This window comes from Ruditapes philippinarum, unplaced genomic scaffold (genome assembly GCF_026571515.1).
Source record: "Ruditapes philippinarum isolate M1 unplaced genomic scaffold, ASM2657151v2 ctg2957_1_1_1_1, whole genome shotgun sequence".
NCBI classification, from domain to species: Eukaryota; Metazoa; Mollusca; class Bivalvia; order Venerida; family Veneridae; genus Ruditapes; species Ruditapes philippinarum.
Window position 1 is genome coordinate 81,628 of NW_026856989.1, and position 23,925 is coordinate 105,552.

General features: G+C 34.0%; 1 protein-coding gene across 1 annotated transcript; it reads left to right on the forward strand.

Annotated features, from left to right (window-relative positions):
* The first annotated feature begins 488 nt into the window (after positions 1–488).
* LOC132748408 (membrane progestin receptor beta-like) lies at positions 489–2,619 on the forward strand. The gene has a single exon (XM_060738015.1). The coding sequence runs from the start codon at positions 496–498 to the stop codon at positions 1,405–1,407; it is 912 nt and encodes a 303-aa protein (XP_060593998.1). The 5' UTR covers positions 489–495; the 3' UTR covers positions 1,408–2,619.
* The last annotated feature ends 21,306 nt before the right edge of the window (positions 2,620–23,925 follow it).

A 23,925-nucleotide genomic window follows, 5' to 3' on the forward strand; every position in this document is an offset into this window, starting at 1 on the left:
ACTAACTGTAACAAAATTGAACTGGTGGCCATTTTCTGTAGCAAATAGACCACATGACCAGATTTTATACTGATAAAAGGCACTGTTACCCTATAACAGTACAAATTTCTTTGTCACATAGTACATTTGCATAAACAGTATGAATAACTCCCAGTGGCCTATGGGAAATTAACATTACACAAAAAGTGTGGGGTAATAAAAAATTAACATTACACAAAAGTGTGGGGTAATAATATACACTACGGAACACATTTTTGGAAAGTGAGTGAATAAAGCTTATGTAAGCAGTAAACGTTCTTTCAAGCAATTTAAACATCACACTCTTAAGCTATATGCGTGGTGAACTACATACGTGGTGAACTATATACGTGGTTAACTACATACGTGGTAAACGTAACTATATACATGGTGAACTACATACGTCGTTAACTATATACGGGGCAACACAGCTTAAAGAAGTTACACAGAAGTATATTTTTTTCTTTACAGAATACAATGGCCACAGAAACAATTGAAGAACTTATAAAGCAGACACTAAATACAATACCTTGGCAGACAACCTTACAACTAACACTTCCGGCCAAGCACGTGCCATTCGTTCTTCACGGGCCTTCCATTTTGACAGGATACAGAGTGCCATACAAAGAATGGAAATATTTCTTTCTCAGTCTTTTTCAACTCCATAATGAAACTGTCAACGTATGGTCACATCTTATCGGATGTATTATCATATCAGTAAAATTATATGGATATATGGATGAGTTCGACGTTGACAAAGATTACGTTATGAGTACATTACTTATGTTTGGAATTTCTTGTTTAATTTGTTTATTCACAAGTGCTAACGTCCACTTGTTACATTCTAAGTCACCTTATGTTCATTTTGTTGCTTTCATGGTTGATTATATGGGAGCAACAATAAGTAGCTTCGGTTCGGGAATTGCTGGTATATATGGGCTATCGGAAGCCAGAAGCTATAGATGGTTAATGCCTCTTTATTTACCAGTTATTTTTATTTCATCTTATCTTAATTTTGTCAATTTGTGTCTTGCGAAGATTTGGTATGGGCATGATCCGCATAATATACAAAGGAAATATATGTTTATAATAGGAATGAGTATACAAGCTTTAATAAACATGGCACCATTTGTGACACGTTACGAAATCTGCTTTTCAAACGAAAACTGTTCAATGACCTCTCTTAATCATCTTACATTAATACAAATAGTGTTTATATTAGAAGCAGTTACTTTTGCTGCTTATCAACCAGAGAAAACATGGCCCGGGAAATTTGACATCGTCGGCCACGGACATCAGATTTTCCACGTGCTGATTATTTGTAACCACGTGTTTCAATTAGACGCTATATACGCTGATCACGACAAAAAAAAACTTGTCTCACAGTAAACCAAACTGTCTACATATATCTGCTATGATGTCCTCTTTGTATGTTCTTGAAGGGCTAACTCTATACTTTATATCAAAATACGTGCCACAGTGTCTTAAAAGAATAAAGGAGTCATAAATGAGGGAGTAACAATTTCAAGAGTCTGTATATTTATTGCAATGTTTTATGTCTATAAAATTGTTGTTTTATAGAGGGATGTAACAAAAAGGATTGGAAAGCATTTAATTAAACTATAATTACTTATTGTTTGTTTGGATCGTCAGACCAAACAAATAATGGTAGCGAAATTTCAAACCCTGTTGCTGTTAATTGCAAATGCCGAAAGTAGTCCGCTTTTTGAAGCGGTTACTTCCCTTTATACGTACACTAACGCCAAAAAATTCAGGAGATATCACTGCGTAAAGATTGTCAAATGACAGACGCATTAATTTTCAAGCAAAATAGTTCCCGAATGGTCGAAGATAATATTGTTTTATTCTTTATAGATATACATGCTTATATGATTATTTACATCTGTGTTAAACAACAGGTTTAGCGTCGAAATAATAAGAGTTACAACCCCTAATTTAGAATAATATGTTTTTCTTCAGGCCGTTAACATATAACATCACCGTGGCCGAGGGATTTGCACGCTCGCTTAGGAATCGGGAGGTCTGGAGTTCAAATCATAGATAGGGCAACTCATTTTTTTTTAAATTGTCAAAAAGTCAAATAAACATTGAATTGAATAGCAGTGTTGCAATTAGTCTTATAGCCAATTTACTACAGTTAAAACACTGGAAAGCATTGGTGGCACTATACAAAAACAAATTGGTTTATAATCTCATAACCTTCACCTTTCTGACATTCTGAGACCCAAACAAATTCAGCGCCTTCTGTGCTTTGATTTATATTGTATTGTGAATATAAACTGAATACAAAAGTGTACAAAATTACAAATTACTGATATCTTGAATTAGATGTGTAAAGTTGTCGGCCTAGCAAACCAGCGGCGTGAAGTTGGAGGCCAAGCAGCCCAGCGACCTGGCGGCGTGAAGGTGGCGGCCCAGTGGCCTAAAATTTCAATGTTGTAGAAATGATAAAAAACGGCAATTAATGATGTTCTAAAGACAATTCTTGTTTTTTGAAGTTAATGGATATATAAACAGAAAAAAATATTTTCAGAAAACTTTATTTTATCATTTTTGTGAAGTTGGCAACCTAGCAGCCTGGCGGCCTAGAATTTTGATGTCGTAGAAGTTTGTCAAATAATTTAAAACGACTTTTTATGAAGTTTTAAAGGCATATTGTCATTAAAAAGATATATTAAAAGGAAAAAAAATACTTTGAGTGATTGTTTGGAAATTATCTTTTTTGTGAAGTTTGTTTGTTTGGATTTTACGTCACACCGACACAGTATAGGTCATTTGGCGACGTTCCAGCTTTACAGGTGGAGGAAGACCTCAGGTGCATTAATTCAGGCACGAACGGGCACCTGAGTAGAACCACCGACGTTCCGAAAGCTAGCTGGATAGCTGCCTCATGAAAGAATCCAATGTCCCTGTCGGGATTCGAACCCACAGTGGTGAAGTCAACGACCTTAACCACTCGGCCACGGACGCCCCTTTTGTGAAGTTGGCGGCCTAAAATTGAGGTTTGTCAAAGAAATTAAAACGACTCTTAATATAGTTTTAAAGATATATTTAGTCATTTTAAAGTAACATAACAACAAGATTGCATTTATGAAAAATGCTATGCCACCGCATTAATACAACACTAAATAGCAATGCAGGAACAGAATATTTTTGTTTCTATACAATTGAAGATTGCCAAAATGTATAGATCACTGACCTGTCTAAGTCTTATTATCAGATTAGTGGTTAAATCTATTGTTATTCAAATAAAAGATCTAAGTAGAATTCTGTCAATGCAGTTGAGTCTATTGAATTTGGTAGTGAAGGTCATATTTCACATGGCCAAATTCCCATGACTGTACATCAAAGGACAATTTATCAAAATCTAGGCCAGCTGATATCAAAGTTCACTTTACATCTTAATCTGTGCACATGGTTCAAATTTCATGGCTGCACATCAAAGGACAAGAAAGTAAGTCACCTCATCAAAATCTAGGTCACTTGATATCAAAGTTCAATTTTACAACTAAAACTGTGCACATAGTCCACATTTCATGACTGTACATCAAAGGACAAGAAAGTAGGTCATTGTTCCCTTAGGCAAGGTAAAATTTTGACCCATGGGTTTAATTCAAACAATCTTGATACAGGTCCACGAAACAATGTTTCATGTCAAATATGTAACCTGTAGCTTTCTCTTATTCAGAAAACATTTGTTTTAGTTTCTGTTTTTACTATGTGTATATAATGAAAATCAATGCCCCCGGGCCGGGCCAATTTTGACACCAGAAGCAAAATTTGAACAACTTTGGTAGAGGACCTATGAATGATCAAAGCTCTAAGCCTTGTACCTTCAGACAAGAAGATCTTTTAATTAGTTTTAATTAGGGCTATAATTTGAACAATCTTGGTAGAGGTTCACTACACAAAGTCTCATACCAAATATCTAACTCCTAGCCTATGTCAATTCAGAGAAGAAGATTTTTCAAGTTTCTACTATATACATATAAGGAAAACTATCACCTCTGGGGCAGGGCAATTTTAACACTAGGGGCATAATTTAAACAACTTTGGTAGAGGACCCATAGATGATATTATATACAAAATATCAAAGCTCTAAGCCTTGTACCTTCAGACAAGAAGATTTTTAATTTTTTGCTATATGTACATAGTGAATGAAAATCAATGACCCCGGGGCGGGGCAATTTTGAGAGCTATTATTTGAACAATCTTGCTAGAGGTTCACTACACAATGTTTCATGCAAAATATCTAACCTTTAGGCTTTGTCAATTTAGAGAAGATGATTTTTTAAGTTTTTATTATATACATATTAGGAAAACCTATGACCCCCGGGGCGGGGCTAATTTTGACACTAGAGGCAAATTTGAACAACTTTGGTAGAGTACCTATAGATGATATCATATACTAAATATCAAAGCTCTAAGCCTTGTACCTTTAGACAAGACGGTATTCTAAGTTTTTACTATATGTACATATAGTGAAAATCAAATCAATGAACCCCGGGGCGTGGCCAATTTTGACCCCAGGGCTATAATTTAAAAATCTTGGTAGAGGTCTAACAGACAATGCCTTATGCAAAATATCTATGGTCTAGGCCTTGTGGGTCTTTACAAGAAGATTTTTTTTAATTTACTGTTTTAATTCCTTTTGGTTGCCATTGCAACCAGATTTCTGCATGGAATGAAATTCTTTTAACAACTTTGGAAGCCCTTTACCCAAGGATCAATCCTGCCAAGTTTGTTGAAATTGGACTAGTGGTTTTTCACAAGAAGATTTTATAAGTTCACTATATGATCTATTTATAACACACACACACACACACACACACGCGCACGCGCACGCGCACGCACACGCACACACACACACACACACACACACATACACAACAAACATAATCAGAAACCTTAAATTTTACAGTTGTAGAGATTTTATAAAAAAGACTAATAACGGCACTTTACGAAGTTCTTTAGACAATTATTGATATTTAAAACGGAAAAAAGTCACTTTGAGAGAACATTTGATTGATCATTTTTGTGAAGTTGGCGGCCTAGCGCCTGAAACTTTTAATGCTGTAGAAATTTGTCAAAGAAATTAAAACGACTCTTCATAAAGTTTTAAAGTCATATCATGACGAATGACAGTTCTCTCTTTCTGCCTTTTCCTTGCCAAATTGACAAATATTTTATCAGCATTTGGCGAAGTTTACACGATAATGGCACTATTATCATAACTTAACTAATACACAAGATATGTTAAAGATATATTCATGAACCGAAGCGTATCTGAAGTGTATATTCGCTGTACTTTAAAAAAAATTTGGTGAACAAAAGCAATCTCCAGTAACGCCTGAATGTGACACTAACGCACGATTCGTACAATAAGTAACGCAGAATTGTATAATAAATGGCGTATACCTGACAGGATTTCCAACGTGGGTCAGGATTTCCAACGTGGTAATAAAACTGGCCAATATATTTTTTATTTTACCGAACTGAAAAAAAAACAAGAGTCGCATACGGCTGCGAAGACATAACTCTTTATCCCTCATCAAGATTATTTCCACGAAATGGTTTACTTTACAACATCATTTGTGAAAATGATGACTTGACTACCGTTTTAAGCGAGACTTTTAGTAGATCCTACAATTAGTTATAAAGTATGGTGCAAAAGAAATTACCAGGTTAACGGAATAAAAATGCGGTGTTGTTGTTCTGTGCTCCAATATTCGTGTCAGTTGGACTTTTTTCACCTTGAATTTATGCTTAATAATTATAATAATGTATACGGGTCCGTCAGGTCATAACAAAAGCGCATCGCCGTTATAGCACAGTTTTTTCTGATAAGTAAGACTCATGTTGAGGTCGACACGACCTTTTGTAAACACGTTTTTTTTCTCAATATATGTGATGTTTTGCGAATTGTGTTGTGTTACATTAACGATGAATGGTTTCAAATATTCGATTTTATAATTGAAAAGTTGGAATTTTATTGCAATGTCTGGCAGTAAGATATTTTATAAGCTATTTCCCGCCATTACTATTTTGTACAGAAAGATAGGACCTTTCCGATTTTTCGTAGCGGAACATTTAGCCACACCTTTTCCATTCATTGCTAGGTCAACTGCTCACAAACAACCACGTGTTTTTTTTGTGCAAACCAGGTCAACCAGTGACTATGTATTTAGCCAATTTATATAAAACTGTAAACACTGGAAAGCTCCACATCAGTCAGAGGTATGATATTTTGACGTTGCGCGGAAAAGTTATGGTAAACGGCTTACCACCGTTTCTTCCAAATTACAAGATATGCCTTTAAATCTTTATGAAGAGTCGTTTTAATTTATTTGACAAAGTTCCACGACGATTAGATTTTAAGAAACACAGTTCCAAATATTTCAAAACCTGTTTCACAGACAGATAAAAAGTTGCACTGCATTTTTCAAGGATAAATGACATACATTGAAGAAAATAATAGTCTGCATGCATTACTCCATAATGACTGACAACAATTTATGTTTACCCCCACCCAGCAAAAATTACACCTAAAATATACCAATATGGGCAATCTTTATGAAGGTGCAGCATACTCCAGAATCTGTCCTATTTCTTTAAATATATCACTAACACACAGTGCAATCAATGGCATTTTCAACAAGAGTTCCGCTAGGTGGATCATTATATGCCCGAAAGTGTTTTTTTTTAGTAAGGATGAAGCATTTGTAAGACATGGGAATTAGCTGTTCATCCTATAAAATTTTACAGCTGTAGGTTGATTAATACTTAAGTTATAAATAATGACCTTAACCTTTGACCTTGTGACCCCAAAATCAATAGGGGTCTTCTACCTTATATGGACAATCATCCTAAGAAGTTTGAATATTGTGGGCCAAATGGAACTTAATTTATGCTAAAAAACCACAATTTTCAGTGTAGAGATCATTGTGACCCTGACCTTTGACCTAATGACCCCAAAATCAATAGGGGTCTTCTACCCAATATGGACAATCATCCTATGAAGTTTAACTATTGTGGGCCAAATGGAGCTTTAGTTATGCTCCGGAAACTGTTTTCAGTTTTAAGGTAGTAGTGACCTTGACCTTTGACTTTGTGACCCCAAAATCAATAAGGGTCTTCTACCCAATATGGACAATCATCCTATGAAGTTTGAACACTGTGGGCCAAATGGAACTTAATTTATGCTCGAGAAACCACAATTTTCAGTGTAGAGATCATTGTGACCCTGACCTTTTACCTAATGACCCCAAAATCAATAGGGGTCTTCTACCCAATATGGACAATTATCCTAAGAAGTTAAAATATTGTGGACCAAATGGAACTTAAGTTATGCTCCGGAAACTGTTTTCAGGTTTTAAATAGTGACCTTCACCTTTGCCCTTGTGACCCCATAATCAAAAGGGGTCTTCTACCCAATATGGACAATCATCCTATGAAGTTTGAATCTTGTGGGCCAAATGGAACTTAATTTATGCTCCGGAAACTGTTTTCAGTTTTAAGGTAATAATGACTTTGACCTTGTGACCCCAAAATCAATAGGAATCTTCCACACAATATGGACAATCATTCTATGAAGTTTGACTATTGTGGTCCGAATTGAACTTAAGCTATGCTCCGGAAACTGTTTTCAGTTTTAAGGTAATAGTGACCTTGACCTTTGACCTTGTGACCCCAAAATCAATAAGGGTCTTCTACCTAATATGGGACAATCATCTATGAGCTTTGAATAATTAGCGGGCCGGGAATTGAGAAATAGTGAATTGTGAAACAAAGCATGAACTTTGACCATTAGACCATGTAGATTTCATGGGCCCAAAAATATCATGTGTTTCAAAATGCCATACACATTTGACGTTTAAAAATGTAAGAAAGAACCTTTAACTAACAGCCAAAAAGCATGCATTTTAGAAAAACATTCCAATATGGCGTCGATTTTGTGCAAAACTGTTTATATTATTTATTTAAAGTAAAAATTTGTTTGCGCAAATTATGTTAATTATGATAAACAGGTGTTTTAACATATGAAAGTAAACATTTTGTGTTCTTAAGAAATACTATAGAAAGATCGAAAAAAATCCATTTTTTTCATAATTTTTTCAAATTTGATTTCCTATTAATGTACAAAGTTAAAAAAAAGTAATCTTAAACGGAATTTGTATCATGTGTTTATTGTTAAAAAATGTAAGAAAAACATTAAAATCTGTAGGATTTAATATTTTTGTGAAAGTGGGTGGGGGTATTTTTACGGTAATTATTGTTAAAAGAAAAAACAACAGAAAAATATAAAATAGCTAAGTTTCATTCTATTTTCTTTGCCTTTATGCTTTTCATATGAATTCTAAATGCAAATGTTCCAACTTAAAAAGTAGTTTTTATTGGATGAAAAGTATTTTTGTTTTCCTTCGGGCCAAGTGGCTAAGCAAGAAATGCACATACAAACATGTGGTATACATTCAGTTATTTAAATTTGGTTCCCATGATAATTTTTGTTTCAATTATATTTTGATGTCATATATATTAATTTTTAATTGTAAAGACATATAAGAAGACAATTAATCAACTAAAGTGCTTAAAATAGCAAGCATGTACATGATGTAAGGTATAAAGGTAGTCCATAAACGCATATTTTTGTCTCCTTCACAATTTTATTTTATAATATAAACATGGCTTAAAAGCCAACAAAAATGTAATATGATGTTAAACAGATATATAAATGATATGGCCTGGCTGCATGCAGTTTTTTGAAAAGTTAAGATACAAAGTAAGTGTATTTCCTAAAGTAATCGTATCCACCAAAGTCTTTTTTTTTTTTTCAATAAGAGGGGAATAATGACCCTCGGGATCACTCACCTTAAGATTATTGTTGGAAAAAAAGGTCAACAATGGTCATTTTTGGGACGAGTGTCAATTATGTCGAACACACATGATTTGTGTCATAATTAATCCGGTTGCGTTTAAAGAAACATGCTCAATATCTAGTTTCAATTTTTTCACAACGAGAGGACTTTAATAACATTTATTCATATATGTAGTCTATAATATTAACTTAGTAAATTTTGACCATTGTTGACCATGATATATCAAATATTTGTAGGGTATAACACAATTATGATGATACATGATTAATGTCTATGCGTCAGATTGGAAGATACTGGTTGGTTTAGGAGTAGGAGAAAACAGATTAATTAATTAGTCTTAGTAAAATTAAGTGATACTCATTGCAAAACCATTTTAGACTGCAGTAGCATCATACAAAATTCAAAATGTATGCATGTTATATTTCAAGGCTACATCCCAAATATCTTAGTTAAAGTCATTGTAGTTTAACACTTGATGTTTTAATGTGTTTTCCTATACAAGACTGTGAACCCAGGTGGCTCTAATGAGCACGGTAACATTAAATATGTTGAAAAAAGACACAAGGTGGGGGCTACATGCTTTAGTACCTGTGCTCCTGTGCATTTTGATTTTTGAGAAGATTTTTAATTTTGCATTTGTACACTTAATGATCCAAAAGTGTTTTATGTAACTTTAAAAAGAGGTCTTCTTTACTTGGCAAAGGTTACATGGTGACTATCTAAGCTCTAGGCATTGTAGTTTCTTTGTTTGTTGATTTTTTTAAAAAATAACAACAACAAAAAACTTCAATAAGATTCCCGACACAGGTCTTTTAAAACTGGTCCCCGGGGAGGGGATTTAAATCATCTTCCCGCAGTCCCCAAAAAGGCTTTTTCCCGTACATTTGGGTTTTCATTCACTTTAATTTAAAATTCCCTTTTCCCGAAAAAAAACAGGGGTAAGAGAAGAAAAAATATTTTATTAAACATCCCCATTGTGTGGGTATTTTAAAAATATTTGGCATAGGGGGGCAAAAAACCCCTTAGTTTTACATGGAAATTTATTGGAAAAATAGTTATATGGGGTCTTTTTTGTGTATTTGGGGCCCCAGTTATTGGGCATGTTTTTTTTTCAAAAAGTAAAATAAATTCCCTGACTTATTTGGTGAAAAAAGAAATCCTTTTTGTTTCTTTTGAAAATATCATGTCTACCAGTGATTTTAATTTTATTAGAAAAAAAATGGACAGTATTCCAATCAAAGCTATGTTATGTGGGTCAAGCGGTTTTGTGATACAAATTTTAGCACAGCATAGATAATATGAATGTAATCAAGCTCGCCTTAATTTTTTTTTTCTTTTGAAAAATAATCAATGTCTACATAAGTTTATTAGGAATGGACAGCTAACTAACTCATTATACTTGGTTACAAAAGATTGCAAGGTAAAAATATACTTTTGAATCAATTCTGTTACAAGCTTTTAGCAAGACTAAATTGTCTCCAGGAAATAAATTTTATTTCAAATGACAGCATTTCACACAGGTCCAGTCATGATTTTATCTAACATATGGTTCGTTGATTGAATAGTCAAGTCCTTCTTTCTGTACAATTATCAAATTATATTAAGAATGTTGAAAACAACTTATATCATGCAAACACATTTAAATATTAAACTGAATGCATACATATGAGTGTATCTGCATTTGTTGAATATTTAAGTACACCCTCTAGACCTGAAGGAAGACAAAAATACCTTAATACAATAAATACTTTTACAGTGACTATTTGCATAAGAATTCATAAAAGACGTTATTTTGTACTACAATTGTCTGATAAGTTTACCCCAACCCACTTTGAATAAGTATAAAACCTTCACATTTTTTTGTTTTCGTTACAATTATACAATAAAACATATTGTTGATTCAATATCAAATACACTTTAAGAAACTATGTAACTTTTGGAATTTTGTACATAGACCTAGAAAACCATGTTAGAGAAAAATGCAAAAAGTGGAACTTTTTCTTTGAAATTGTTAAAGATTTTTTTTTGTACAAAAAATAAAAACATGACTAACAATGTGGTTAACCTAAAATTTGATTTTTGTTCTAATATGTTTAACAATTTTATATGGAAATAAGCATACTGTGTGCAAAAAATTATACTACAAAAGAGATATATCAGTTTTCATTAAAATTGGCAGCCATATTGGACGCCATCTTTGGATTCTTGAAGAACTATCAAGCGGGAAATTGTTAAAGATTTAAATTATTTGAAAAAGGGAAACTATAATGCATGCTTTGGGGAAGTTTTTAAAGTTGTACAAAAATTTTGGAATGAATAAGCTTATTATGTACGTCAAATTTATATTGGGGCCATCTGAAAATGGTGGCCTCTTGGGAATGAACAGGGATAGTTTTTGGGCCCACTTTCACTTTTTGAAATCTACGATGGTCTAAAGATAATTTCCTGAAAGTTTCATGCTTGTATCACAATTTGCACTATTTTGACAGCAGAGACCTTATTTCCCGCCCCACTATATTGTGGGCCGAATGGAACTTAAGTTATGCTCCGGAAACCAAATTGCTAACGGACGGACAGACGCCAGGGGGTATAATACAATATGCCCGAAATTCTTACGGGCATATAAAAATGAAAACACTTGATTTTAGCGACATGCACTAGCTCCGAAGTAGCGATAGAGCGATTTACGTATACCTATAGCTCTATTATTTACAAGGCGTGTTCATGTCCGATTGAAAACGGTGCATATCCATATCGGTAACCTCTTTGCGAAATCTGCTGAAACGGTACCCTATTTGCACATGCACAGGTCATTCTCTGCTAAAAACAAACCAGCGATGTATAACAATCCAGTAAAATTTCATTGTAATAAGGAACGGAGGTATGGCACTTAGAAAACATGTATACCACGGAACACTAGAATGTTTAATTTATGTGCTGATTTGTCATGTTCCCGTTTTTCATGTACTGCAACTTCACAATAAGCTCAATAATGTAAATTTCGGGCCGTGTAAATGTTGTTGTTTCTTTAAATAGCTTTAAATCATCTTTTACAAGTTATAACGTTTTTTAAATGTATTTTCAATTACATCATTTTATTATTCACTGTGTTCATTTATTCTTTACATTTAATCGACTTGAGAAAAATGTACGAAGATTTTTGGAAAAGTGGAAATGTCGCCGGCCTACTCAATGGGTAATGATAACGAACGCACTGGGTTGGTTCGACAGATTCTATTATATTTACATGGTAAATACGCTCCTGTAATACATGACATAAACAAAACAATATAAATACAATGTCAAAATAGGGGATTATCAATACATATTCATAATATCAAAGCAATGCACGACAAACATTACATATTATAGTTTCAAATACACATGATTACCTGTAGATATATTTATATATAACTACAAAATGGATATTTAATGTTTCAGCACAAAAATGGCTTGTTTACATTTTCAAAGTATGGCGGATATCACTTGATCGAATGTGATTGGTTAATATGCTCGTGCAGGGAAAATCAATACGTTAGATAGATTACAGGTGTAAGAGGGATAAATATTGGTAAATGGCTAATACAGGTGTACGACTACCAATATCTAATACAGGTCTACGACTACCACTACGCCTACATAAGCTACTATCTCTATAATTGGTGTTCAGATTTACTATTTGATTGCAATATAATGTTATTATGACTAGTCGTATATTTATTTATGTATCTGAAACAGAATAAACATTAAAGTATACAAAAACATACATGTTATAACATAGTTATACATTAACCCTATGACATATTCCCCCCAGCTACAAAAATGTCGTCCCGACATTTTCAGTCAAGTAAACAATGTACATCTGAAAAAAATATATTCAGATTATCTGCTTGTGGCGTTAACGTCCACCTGAAATAAATAATTGTATATTAGTATCATGTATATAATATAGGACATACATTTAATATACTTCAATCCCACTTAGTGAGTAATAAATATACGCGATTCAGGATTTAGAATTCCATTCTTTGCACATATGGAGAGCTTTCAGAGGTAAGTATCATCTCCTTCAAGAATTGTAAGTATGAATCCCTTGGATCTCACACACGGTAAGTATATGGTTGCATATATAATGCGTTTACATCTGTCAACATAGTTATGTATCCTTTGAGGTAAGTATATAGTTTCACAATATGTTACATATGCTTCCTTTCAGACAATATATACAAGATACATACATGGTAAGTATTCAAAGTCTACACAGTTTGAATGCTGTAACAGGTAAGTAATCATACTTTCATTTCAGACGCACTATATGAGGTAAGTAAATATAATTTCACTGAATTGATCAATTTCATGTTTTCAGTCTTTACATAACTCTGTCTATGTATAACATTTTTACGGTAAACACTGTTATGTCGTCCAGTCGCCGCTAGATTGCCACTTTGGTACACGCCTCTGTCGCTTCGGTCTCTCGGAGTTTGTAGACGACTCTGTATTTGGATGCTCGCTATTCATCTGCCTTCTCTGTGGTATGATGTATTTTTCAGTACTTTCGCTGTTGTTGTTGTTGTCACTTGTTACTGTTGTTTTAATTGGAAGTAGAAGGTTTCTATGCAAGGTTTTAGTTTTCTTTGTTGTTGAATTCTTCTTTTTGATGACATATACTGGCGTATCTTTGTTTGGTTGTTCTAAAATGATATATGGTTCTGTTTCATATTTGTCCGCAATCTTATGTTTCCCTCTGATGGTGACATTTCTGGCTAGAACAATATCTCCTGGTTGTAAATTTGATGCTCTTGATCTTCTGTCGTATAATTCTTTGTTTTTCATGGCTGTATCTTCTGCAGCTTCTTTTGCTTTTGCATATGAATATGTTAACCTGTCTTTGAGCTTTTTGACGTATTCATTTCTTGATTTCGACTGTATTTCGTCAAAGTTTAGTCCAAGTAGAGCATCTATAGCCAACTTAGGATGTCTTCCAAACATTAGGAAATATGGGGAGAATCCAGTACTGTTATGTATCGTGACGTTGTAAGCGTGTACTAAAGGCCCTACATAAGCTTTCCAGTCACTTTTCTTGCTCTCTTCTAATGTCCCAAGCATTTTCAACAGGGTCTGATTGAATCTTTCCGTCATACCGTTGCCCATAGCGTGATATGGCGTGGTTCGAGATTTGGCGATGTCTCCTAATTTGCACAGTTCTTGTATCAGTCCAGATTCGAAATTGGCACCTTGATCGCTGTGTATTCTTGATGGAAATCCATAGTGGATTATAAATTGATCGAATAGCACTCTTGCAGTCGTCTTGGCTGTTTGATTCTTGGTAGGGTAGGCCTGGGCGTATCTGGTAAAGTGATCTGTTATCACCAAGATATGCTCAAACCCACCCTTGGAACGCTCAAGGCTGAGGAAATCGACACATATGAGTTCCATCGGTGCGCTGGACGAGATGTTCACTAAGGGGGCTACAGATGACTGTGACTTTCTAGCGATGCAACGTGGACACTTGTTGACCTTTTCCTCGATGTAAGAGTCCATTCCAGACCAAAAGAACCTCTGTTTGAAAAGAGAAATTGTTCTGTCCCGACCCTGGTGTCCTAGGTCATCATGTAAGGCTTGAAACACTTCTTCTCTGATTGTTTCTGGTAATATTAACTGTTTATACTGTTGACCTTTGTACCGACTGTATCTATAGAGAATACCATCCCTGAGTTCAAGATTGTCCCAATCCCTCAAGTATTTGGCTGCTGGACTAATGCTTCCACTGACCCGCTTAGCAGACGGTCTAGTGCCTTTTTCCATGTGCTCTATAAGTTGAGATATGACTGGGTCTTTATGTTGAGCTTTCATCCAATCTTTGGAACTCAGTGATTCAGATTCTAAGATATCGGATGGAATTTCTTGCGATGTGACTCGATCAACAATGTCTATTGAGTCTGGATGGACGACGGAGAATGCAAGTGGTGTTTCTGATGGTAGTGAAGTTTCTGCTAATGACATTGCTGATATGACATTTTCATTAATGGTCTTTTCATTTGACTGATTCTGTGGGATTCTAGAAAGGCCATCTGCGTCGGCATTGTTCTTTCCCGATCTGTATGTTGTCTTGAAGTTATAGTTTGACAGTGCTGCAAGCCATCTATGTCCCGTTGCGTCTAATTTGGCAGAGGTAGTGACATACGTCAAAGGGTTATTATCTGTAACAACTTCAAATACAGCGCCATAAAGATAGTCGTGAAATTTTTCAGTGACGGACCATTTCAGAGCGAGGTATTCCAGCTTGTGTGCAGGGTAGTTTTTCTCTGACGGTTTTAAACTTCTACTTGCGTAGGCGATGACACGATCGATTCCCTCTTGACGCTGGTATAATACTGCTCCGAGGCCTTTGGAAGAAGCATCCGTATGAAGTTTAAACGGGAGGTCGTAATCGGCATATGCGAGGATAGGTGGATTGATCAGTTTGGCTTTCAGTTCTTCAAATGCTGACTGTTGTTCTTTTCCCCATACAAATGGTTGTCTTTTGTTTTTCTTTTTGGATGGTTTGTCACCTTTCAATGAATGTCCTATCAACAGATTGTTTAGTGGTCGAGCAATTTCAGCAAATCCTTTAATGAATCTTCTAAAGTATCCAACAAATCCTAAAAATTTTCTAACTTCTTTCACAGATTTTGGTATCGGCCAATTTTCGACGACTTTTGTCTTTTCTGGATCTGTTTGTATGCCTTGTTTTGAAACTACATGACCAAGGTAAGTAACACTATTTTTGAAGAACTCGCATTTCTTGGGATTGATTGTCAAGTTGTTGGTTGATAAACGCTGAAAAACGGCATCTAGGCGATCTATGTGTGTGTCTATGTCTTTGGAGAAAATGATTATATCATCCAGGTAGATTAAACAGTCTCTCAAGTTTAGGTCACCCATGCATCGCTCCATGAGGCGCTGGAATGTCGCTGGGGCGTTACAGAGCCCGAATGGCATCCTATTGCACTCGTAGAATCCAATTCCCCAAACTTGAAAAGCGGTCTTCTCCTTATCTGACTCTTCCATTTCCACTTGCCAGTAACCAGATTTTAAATCGAGTTTTGAAAAGTATTGTGAACCAGCTAAAAGATGTAAGGTATCGTCAATTCTAGGGATAGGGTAGGCGTCTTTCTTTGTTCTACTATTAAGCTTGCGGTAGTCGATACAAAAGCGAATGTTTCCATCTTTCTTTTTAATGATAATAATTTTGTCAGCGAACATTCACGATTCGCGATGCAGCTGCGATTGATTTTCTATTTTATACCATATTTTACACAGTACTGATTTTAAATGACAATTTTGAAGATAAGATGTCTCCAAATTTGTCAAATGTGATTGTAATTTTTCTATCAACTTATTTCTATAAGTTGAAGAAAATTGATCTCTATATTTAGCTGTACCTTTACTTAATTTTGCTGACTTTAAATCTTAGTTAATGCTCTACCAGCTGAACACCATATACTCTACTTTCCTAAGCTATTTATTTATGCTAATTGACCAAATCTAAATGTATATTATATGGCCAATGTTAGTGTTGTTGCAGGGGCTAAGTGCAAAGTATCAATCCTATTTGGGACTTGTACACAAAAATTTACTTTCCTGAAAAAAAATCACACTTACACAAAAATACACTTACCAAATAACATATATAACATACAATTTACATACAAAATGCATATAATTATATCAATGATAAAATATGTATTATAAATATATTATAACACTTGTTTATTTTTTTTTTATTTCAGTTCTGCAATAGTTATACACAGTTGATTCTCCCTGGAAGCTTGATCCACAGAATGAAATGTTACTTTGGACTGGTCCTGGAGTAGTGCAGAGTCTGCTATATATGAACACTAGCGATAAAGTTGCGCAAATGATGTATAGATAATAAGGCCTTATTGATAAATTTAAAGCGAGTGCACTCACAAAACCTCTGATCAGATGTCTGTAACACACTGCCAATGGCTATAGGATGATCCTACATCTCAGTCACTTCATGTGCTCTGTATTCATCCGTGCTGTATCTCTAATCCAAACACACGTTGGGCGCCACTGTCGCCGGCCTACTCAATGGGTAATGATAACGAACGCACTGGGTTGGTTCGACAGATTCTATTATATTTACATGGTAAATACGCTCCTGTAATACATGACATAAACAAAACAATATTAAATACAATGTCAAAATAGGGGATTATCAATACATATTCAATAATATCAAAGCAATGCACGACAAACATTACATATTATAGTTTCAAATACACATGATTACCTGTAGATATATTTATATATAACTACAAAATGGATATTTAATGTTTCAGCACAAAAATGGCTTGTTTACATTTTCAAAAGTATGGCGGATATCACTTGATCGAATGTGATTGGTTAATATGCTCGTGCAGGGAAAATCAATACGTTAGATAGATTACAGGTGTAAGAGGGATAAATATTGGTAAATGGCTAATACAGGTGTACGACTACCAATATCTAATACAGGTCTACGACTACCACTACGCCTACATAAGCTACTATCTCTATAATTGGTGTTCAGATTTACTATTTGATTGCAATATAATGTTATTATGACTGGTTATTTTATTTTAGTATTTTTAAAACAAAAATTAAACTTTAAAAATAAAAAAAACATACATTTAAATAACATTTATTACTTTAAACCCCTTATCCCCAAAAAATTTAAGTTAAATTTAATAATTTACATTTATACAAAGTTTAAAAGGGTTTTAATTTTTCATTTTTTTCTTTTTGGAAGGACCCCTTTTGAAACTTTTTGGCCACTTTTTGTAAAAATCGGGTGTTTTTAACCCATTTAAGTTATTTATAAAACATTATATTTTTTAATCCCTTTTTAAAAAATTTGTTCAAAAAAATAAAAAATTAATCTGGGGGCATGCGTTTTAAGAAACACTGCTACACACCCTTTTCCCAAAAATTAAACCCCGCTAACAAAAACCCAAAACAAAATGGGTTTTGCACCCGGGCAGGATCCAGACCACCCGGGCGCACCCGCCCAGTTGATTAAAATGCATGCTGCGCTTTCGGGCCCCCTATAAAAGAAAAACAAACTAAATCAACTGGGGGAGCCGGGCGGGTCTGGACCCAAATTGCTGGTCGCAAACCCTTTAATTTTGGTTTTGGGGTTTGGGGTTTTTTTTTTTACCCCCCCCCTTTTTAATTTGGATTCTTTAAAAAATTTTTGAAAAATTTTTTTTTAAGGAAAGGGAAGTAAGTTTCATACTTTTCTCGTTTTAAAGTTTTAAGGGGTCTCCCAGCTTTTTTATGCAATTATGTCACTGATAAAATGGTTGGGTTAATGAAATTTTAAACAGAATGAACAAGTTTAATTTTTTAAATTTTTATTTCCATTTTTTTAAATGTTTTTAAAAAGTTTACTAGAAATTTCTATTTTATTATTTTTTTTTGGGGTTTTTATTTTTTTAAACCCCTGTAAATAATTTTTCATATAAATATTTTTTTCATTTCACAATGTCTTTATAAGGTGGGTTTTTGTTTATCGTTTTTTTGGGAAAACATTCCAAAGGGACCGGGAATCATGGACGTTAAATCCTAAAATACAAAATATTTTTAATAACAAATAGCTTAAAAATACAGGGGAATAAACTTTGTAAAATGATAGAAATATCAAAACCAAAATAGGTTTTTTAAAAAAAAGGAGGGTTTTTGAAAGAGTTTTATAATAACAACATGTCAAAACTTCAATGGGAAAATTTCTAGTTTTTATTTGCTTTTTTATCGGGGAGGATTTTACTTCTTTTAAATTTCACCTACGTAAAAAATACAGCTCGTATTAAGAAATTTAGCATAGATCGTTGACAAAATTTTTGTTTTTTGTACACCACCTTTAACTTGGAGTAATGCCTTTTAAAAATGTGCACAATGCTGAAATAAAAAATTTTAAAATGCCAACATTTCAAATATGTATCAAAATCACAAACTAGAAAGTGATAACGGAACAATTCGATCAAAAATTTGAAAACAATGTGTAGTGAAATGTCATCTTGTTAAAATGGTAGCTGAAAGGATGTAGAGGAAGTTTTCTTAGTATTGAGCAATACGTTTGTTATTATTAATTATATTTTTTCATAATTCTTGACTTATATTTGATTGTTCACTCACTGAATCACGTGTAACTTTTGTGCACACATCTTTTGCGGATTTGAACCGCCACATCATTATAGAAATTTAATAAATATAGTTTATTTAGTGATAAAATGTAATCATGAATAAAATTTGCTATGCTGACATATAGGCCAATCGGGGCCGGGTGCCTATGCTTATGTTTTTAATATTGATATTGTATATTTGTAAGATGTAAATATTTTTAAAAAATAAATTGTTTACTTACTTACTTATTTAGATAACCGCGTGCAGCGCGTTAGTAGAATTGCATTCTTTATCAAACAATGGAGAATTTCTAGTCTTGCTTTTTGGGAATTTTTTTTTTAACAAAAACACACCCGTTTTTTAAATTTCTAATGAAATGGGTTTTTTGTTTACAAGGGAGGTTTACCGGCTTTTAAGGGAAATTTTAAAAAACCATTAACTAATTTTTGGGGTATCAATTTTTTGAAAATTTTAATTTTTTTTATAAATTTTTCTAACTTTATTTTTCTAATAAAAAACGTCCCAAAACCAGTCTATAGTCGATCGTTTCTAAAAATTAACGGGTTTAGAGAATAAAGACTGAGGGAGTTCACCCCGTTCATTTTTTTTCCGCCTTTTATTTAAGTACGGCTCCGCCTTAAATTGTCGCCAAATTTAATATGATGCTCTGTATGCTAGAATTTAGGCTACGCTGACGTAGGGAAGGGAACTAGGACAACTATAATCAATACCATTTCCTCACAACATTAGGACGAATAATTAAATTGCAAGTTACACAGCCTAAACCAGGCCCACAATCAGAGAGGCAGTTCTCTCTCAACTGTTAAGAAAGTACGCATAGCTCAACCGTTTCAGTTTTAGACAGACCCGTCTATAGTCTAATGACGGCAACCAAATTCGGACAGGGAACAAGGGGTATGACTAAAATACGCAACGGAGATTTTTTGGCGGAAATATTTTTTTTACAAAACTGGCCAAACGTGTGCTTATTCGTGAAAATAATCAACATTTAAGTTATAAAACATATTAACTGAGTGAAAAAGTACGTTTATTTTAAAATGTATCACAAATATTTGCAATAGGTTATTTTGAGGAATTCTGTGACAACTGTTCTCTTTAGCCTAGATCTTTTATTACATTTAGTAGTTCTATACCTAGATTCCAGGCAAAAATGCAATCATATGTTTAATCAAATAGTTTAATCTTTTAAATAAACAATACGTAACTAAGAATTGATTAGATTTAACAATTTATTCATAACTATTATTTGATATTTCAGACATATTTTTGCTATTTGTAAAATAACAGAACAGTTCGTCCTCAAAATTATTCAAAAACATTATGCAATTTCGCACCAATAAACAAACATATTCACGGCGCAACGGAGATATTTTTTCTTTACCTCTGTCTTTGTCCTGAATTTTTTTTAAGTAATATCAATTCATTTCAAGTGTTACTTGTTTATCCAATTTATTTTGCTTCGAACAGACCTTTCAATCTTTGTCGCATTCGGACAAACATTTTCAGAATTTCAGACATGGCATTTACTTTATGAATTTTATGCCATAAGGTTCTTCTTTTTAAAAAGAAAATATGCAAACTTAATTATCAAAAAACGAGCACATACCAAAAACATGGAGTAGAAAATGTTAAATGCTTCGGATATTCAACTGTAACAGAAAACGATTTCTCAGGACTGATTTTATACATTACCTGTGACTGTTCACATCATTTGGCGGCGTCTTTAATGTGCAGCATCAACATTTAACCTTGTACTGTATGTAATATATATACATTTAAAAAAATTTACGACTTTTAAATTATTCGTGGGGGAAACAAAAAAAAATGAATAATGTATTTTTTATTTAAAATGGGTAACTGTGTGTGTATTGGAGTTTTTTTATACTCGCCACGAGGCCCATATGGCGGTCCCCAAAGAGTATTTGTTTCATTTTTAAATTTTTGGGGATAGTGGGAAATACAGGTTTCAAAAAGATCCCCTTTAAATTCCAGAACTCTTGGTTTTTTACGTGCCCGTGTTTTAAAACCTCTACACGGGAAACCTCGATTTAAAGGCTCTCCCTAAGGATTTGTAATTTTAAATTCCCCCCGGGGGTCGAAAACCCCAATGTCGAGAATTCAAGTCTTTGCGCTCTAAAAGAAAGACCTTTTGCGGGGTGGCTAAAAAAATTTTAACAAACTTACTTAATTTTTAATATACTTTTATAAAAATTATGCTTGGTTAAAAAAATTTCCAAAAAAACCAAAAATACGTAGTTAAATATGACGCAAAATTTTTTCCCAATATAGTAAAAATTTAAAATAAAAGCGTTCATTTTTTAGAAAATGTTTTTTTTAGACTTTATTTGAAAAATTCCCTTTTTTATTGAAACCTTTGTATTCTTGTTTTCAATTTGCAACATAAAAACCAAAAATTAGGCAAAAGTTGCGTCACCTTGTCAAACTGTACAGAAGTGTTTGCATAAACGGCAATGAATTGCACCGTGTGCGTAAAATAGGTTCAAAGAGTACATATGTTGGCTACAGTCTCACTAGGTGTTTCCAGTAAAATATTAAAAAAACATAAAACAAAATTCAGCCATATACTTGCCGACAACAACAAACGAGAGAGAGAGAGTATAAGATTCTTATACCATCGTGCCAACGTTGTTTCATTATCGTGCCGTCGGTTTTCATCATCTTACACCACTGTATCATCGTACATAGGGGTTCAACAAAAATGCTACTTATGTCCAACTAAACACCGTAATCGGACGATATTTGAACGGTACAATATCGTGACTCGTTTCGCATCTCGCCGGGATCTCGCGTCTCGCTTGGCATCTCGTACGTCGACGCTAGACAAGAAAATCCTTCGAGGTCATATACCGCTAAATATTACTAGTATTCCTTTTATATTCTTCATAAAACTGACATTTTTTTTCAAAAAGCTACAGAACATAGCTAGACCAATTAAAGAGAACAGATCCTTATCTCATTTAAAAAGTAATGATAAAACTGATATAAAATGATGAGAAAAGTAGGGGTCATGCATCTTCTAAGAAAAATTTCTAGCGTCACATTTGATACTGTAAAATTACTTTAAACATTTTCACTGCTGTCACGTGGAAGAACCATCAATATTAAAATTGAAATTCACTTTATACAACATTTGCTCGCATTTTTTCTACCAAAACGTCAAAAACATATCCATGATAATTTAAACAGATAACAGCTTAAATTAAGACGTTTATTTCTAAAATCATTTATAAAACTTAAAGCATCGGAAAGAAACGTTGTCACAGTAAATAATGCAGTGGAAAAAAAAGTGTCCAATAACCTGTCCACCATTACGCGACAAGGCCGAGCTGGTTCTTTTACCATAGTCAAACCTTTGAAAAGCACAGACACAAGGCAATGCGCGATATTTTACCGAGAGACACGATAAGAGAAATTCCAGCAAAACATGAAGCGAGGCACTGCAGCACATTTGTCTCGGAGCACATTTGTCTTACGTAAGACCGATGCGGTCGCATTTGTCCCACATGAGACAAATGGGACCTCAAATGTCTACCAAAAAAAACTCATTTGTGTGACAAATGTGCTCCGATCAAGTTTTTTAAGGGACAAGAAAGCACATTTGTCTCATGCGTTTTTAAGGGACAAGAAAGCACATTTGTCTCATGTCATTTTTATGAATTATTTGTCACATATTTCCCCTCGACAGAAATTTTTTTTTAGAATTGAGGTTCGCCGTTTTACCTCATGCCAATTGTAATCAACATTGGTTTGCTTATGCTTTCTTTACGAAAACCTGAAGTGAACTATTTAATTATTATATCTCTAATTCAAGAAATTGATTGGCGTACACTGAAACATACTAAATCCCGTTCAAGATGGTACAATGGTGACAGCGCGATGGCACGATGGTACGTTGATGAAAACGCGATGGAGCGATGGTGAAAACGCAATGGTACGAACGTGAAACAACGATTGTACGATGGTGAAACAACGAAGGCTCAATGATGAAAACCTGATCGTCATATGGTGAAAGACGATGTTACGATGGTGAAAATACGATGGTACGATATGATGAAACTGCGATGGCATGATGAAGAAAACGATATTATTTCCCCCTATCGTGTCATCGTATTATCGTGATTTCACCATCGTGCCATCGTGTTTTAATCAGCGTACCATCGTACCATCTCAATTTCACCTTTGTACCATTGGGCATAGCTGTTCAGGGAGACAAAAATGTTACTTATGTCCTAACGGAACACCGTAATCGGTTGATATTGAATGATACAATATCGTGACTCGTTTCGCATCTCGTCGAAATCTCGCGTCTCGCTTCGCATCTCGTTTGATGACGCGATTCCAGGTCATATACCGCTACGTAGTATTTCCTTTATAGTCTACATAAAATCACTTAAAGGCCCATTATGCCTGAGAAATGCTTTTATTTGTATTCCTCAAAAGCTTTTTATTTTTGGTATACTTTTATAGCTCTAAAAAGTTACTCATTGGCTAATTACCTGAAACATTTTTTCATCTGCTGTTTTGTTTGCAGTTTGTACAGTTGAAGTGATTTAGAATTTTGTATTGAAGTCAAAATACTACTTTGTTTACATTTTGCTTCATTTATGACTTTATCGCGAATTCAAGCATCTAACTTCCTCAGAAATAATTATTTGATATTAATAAATTCGTACTTGCCCTATCTTAAGACATTTCAGTCTGAAATCTCGTGGTACGGGATACTCCTACATTGTATCTATTCTTGGAAAATGACGATTTGTCATACATATATTTCTGATGAAAGAAGATACGTGTGTAA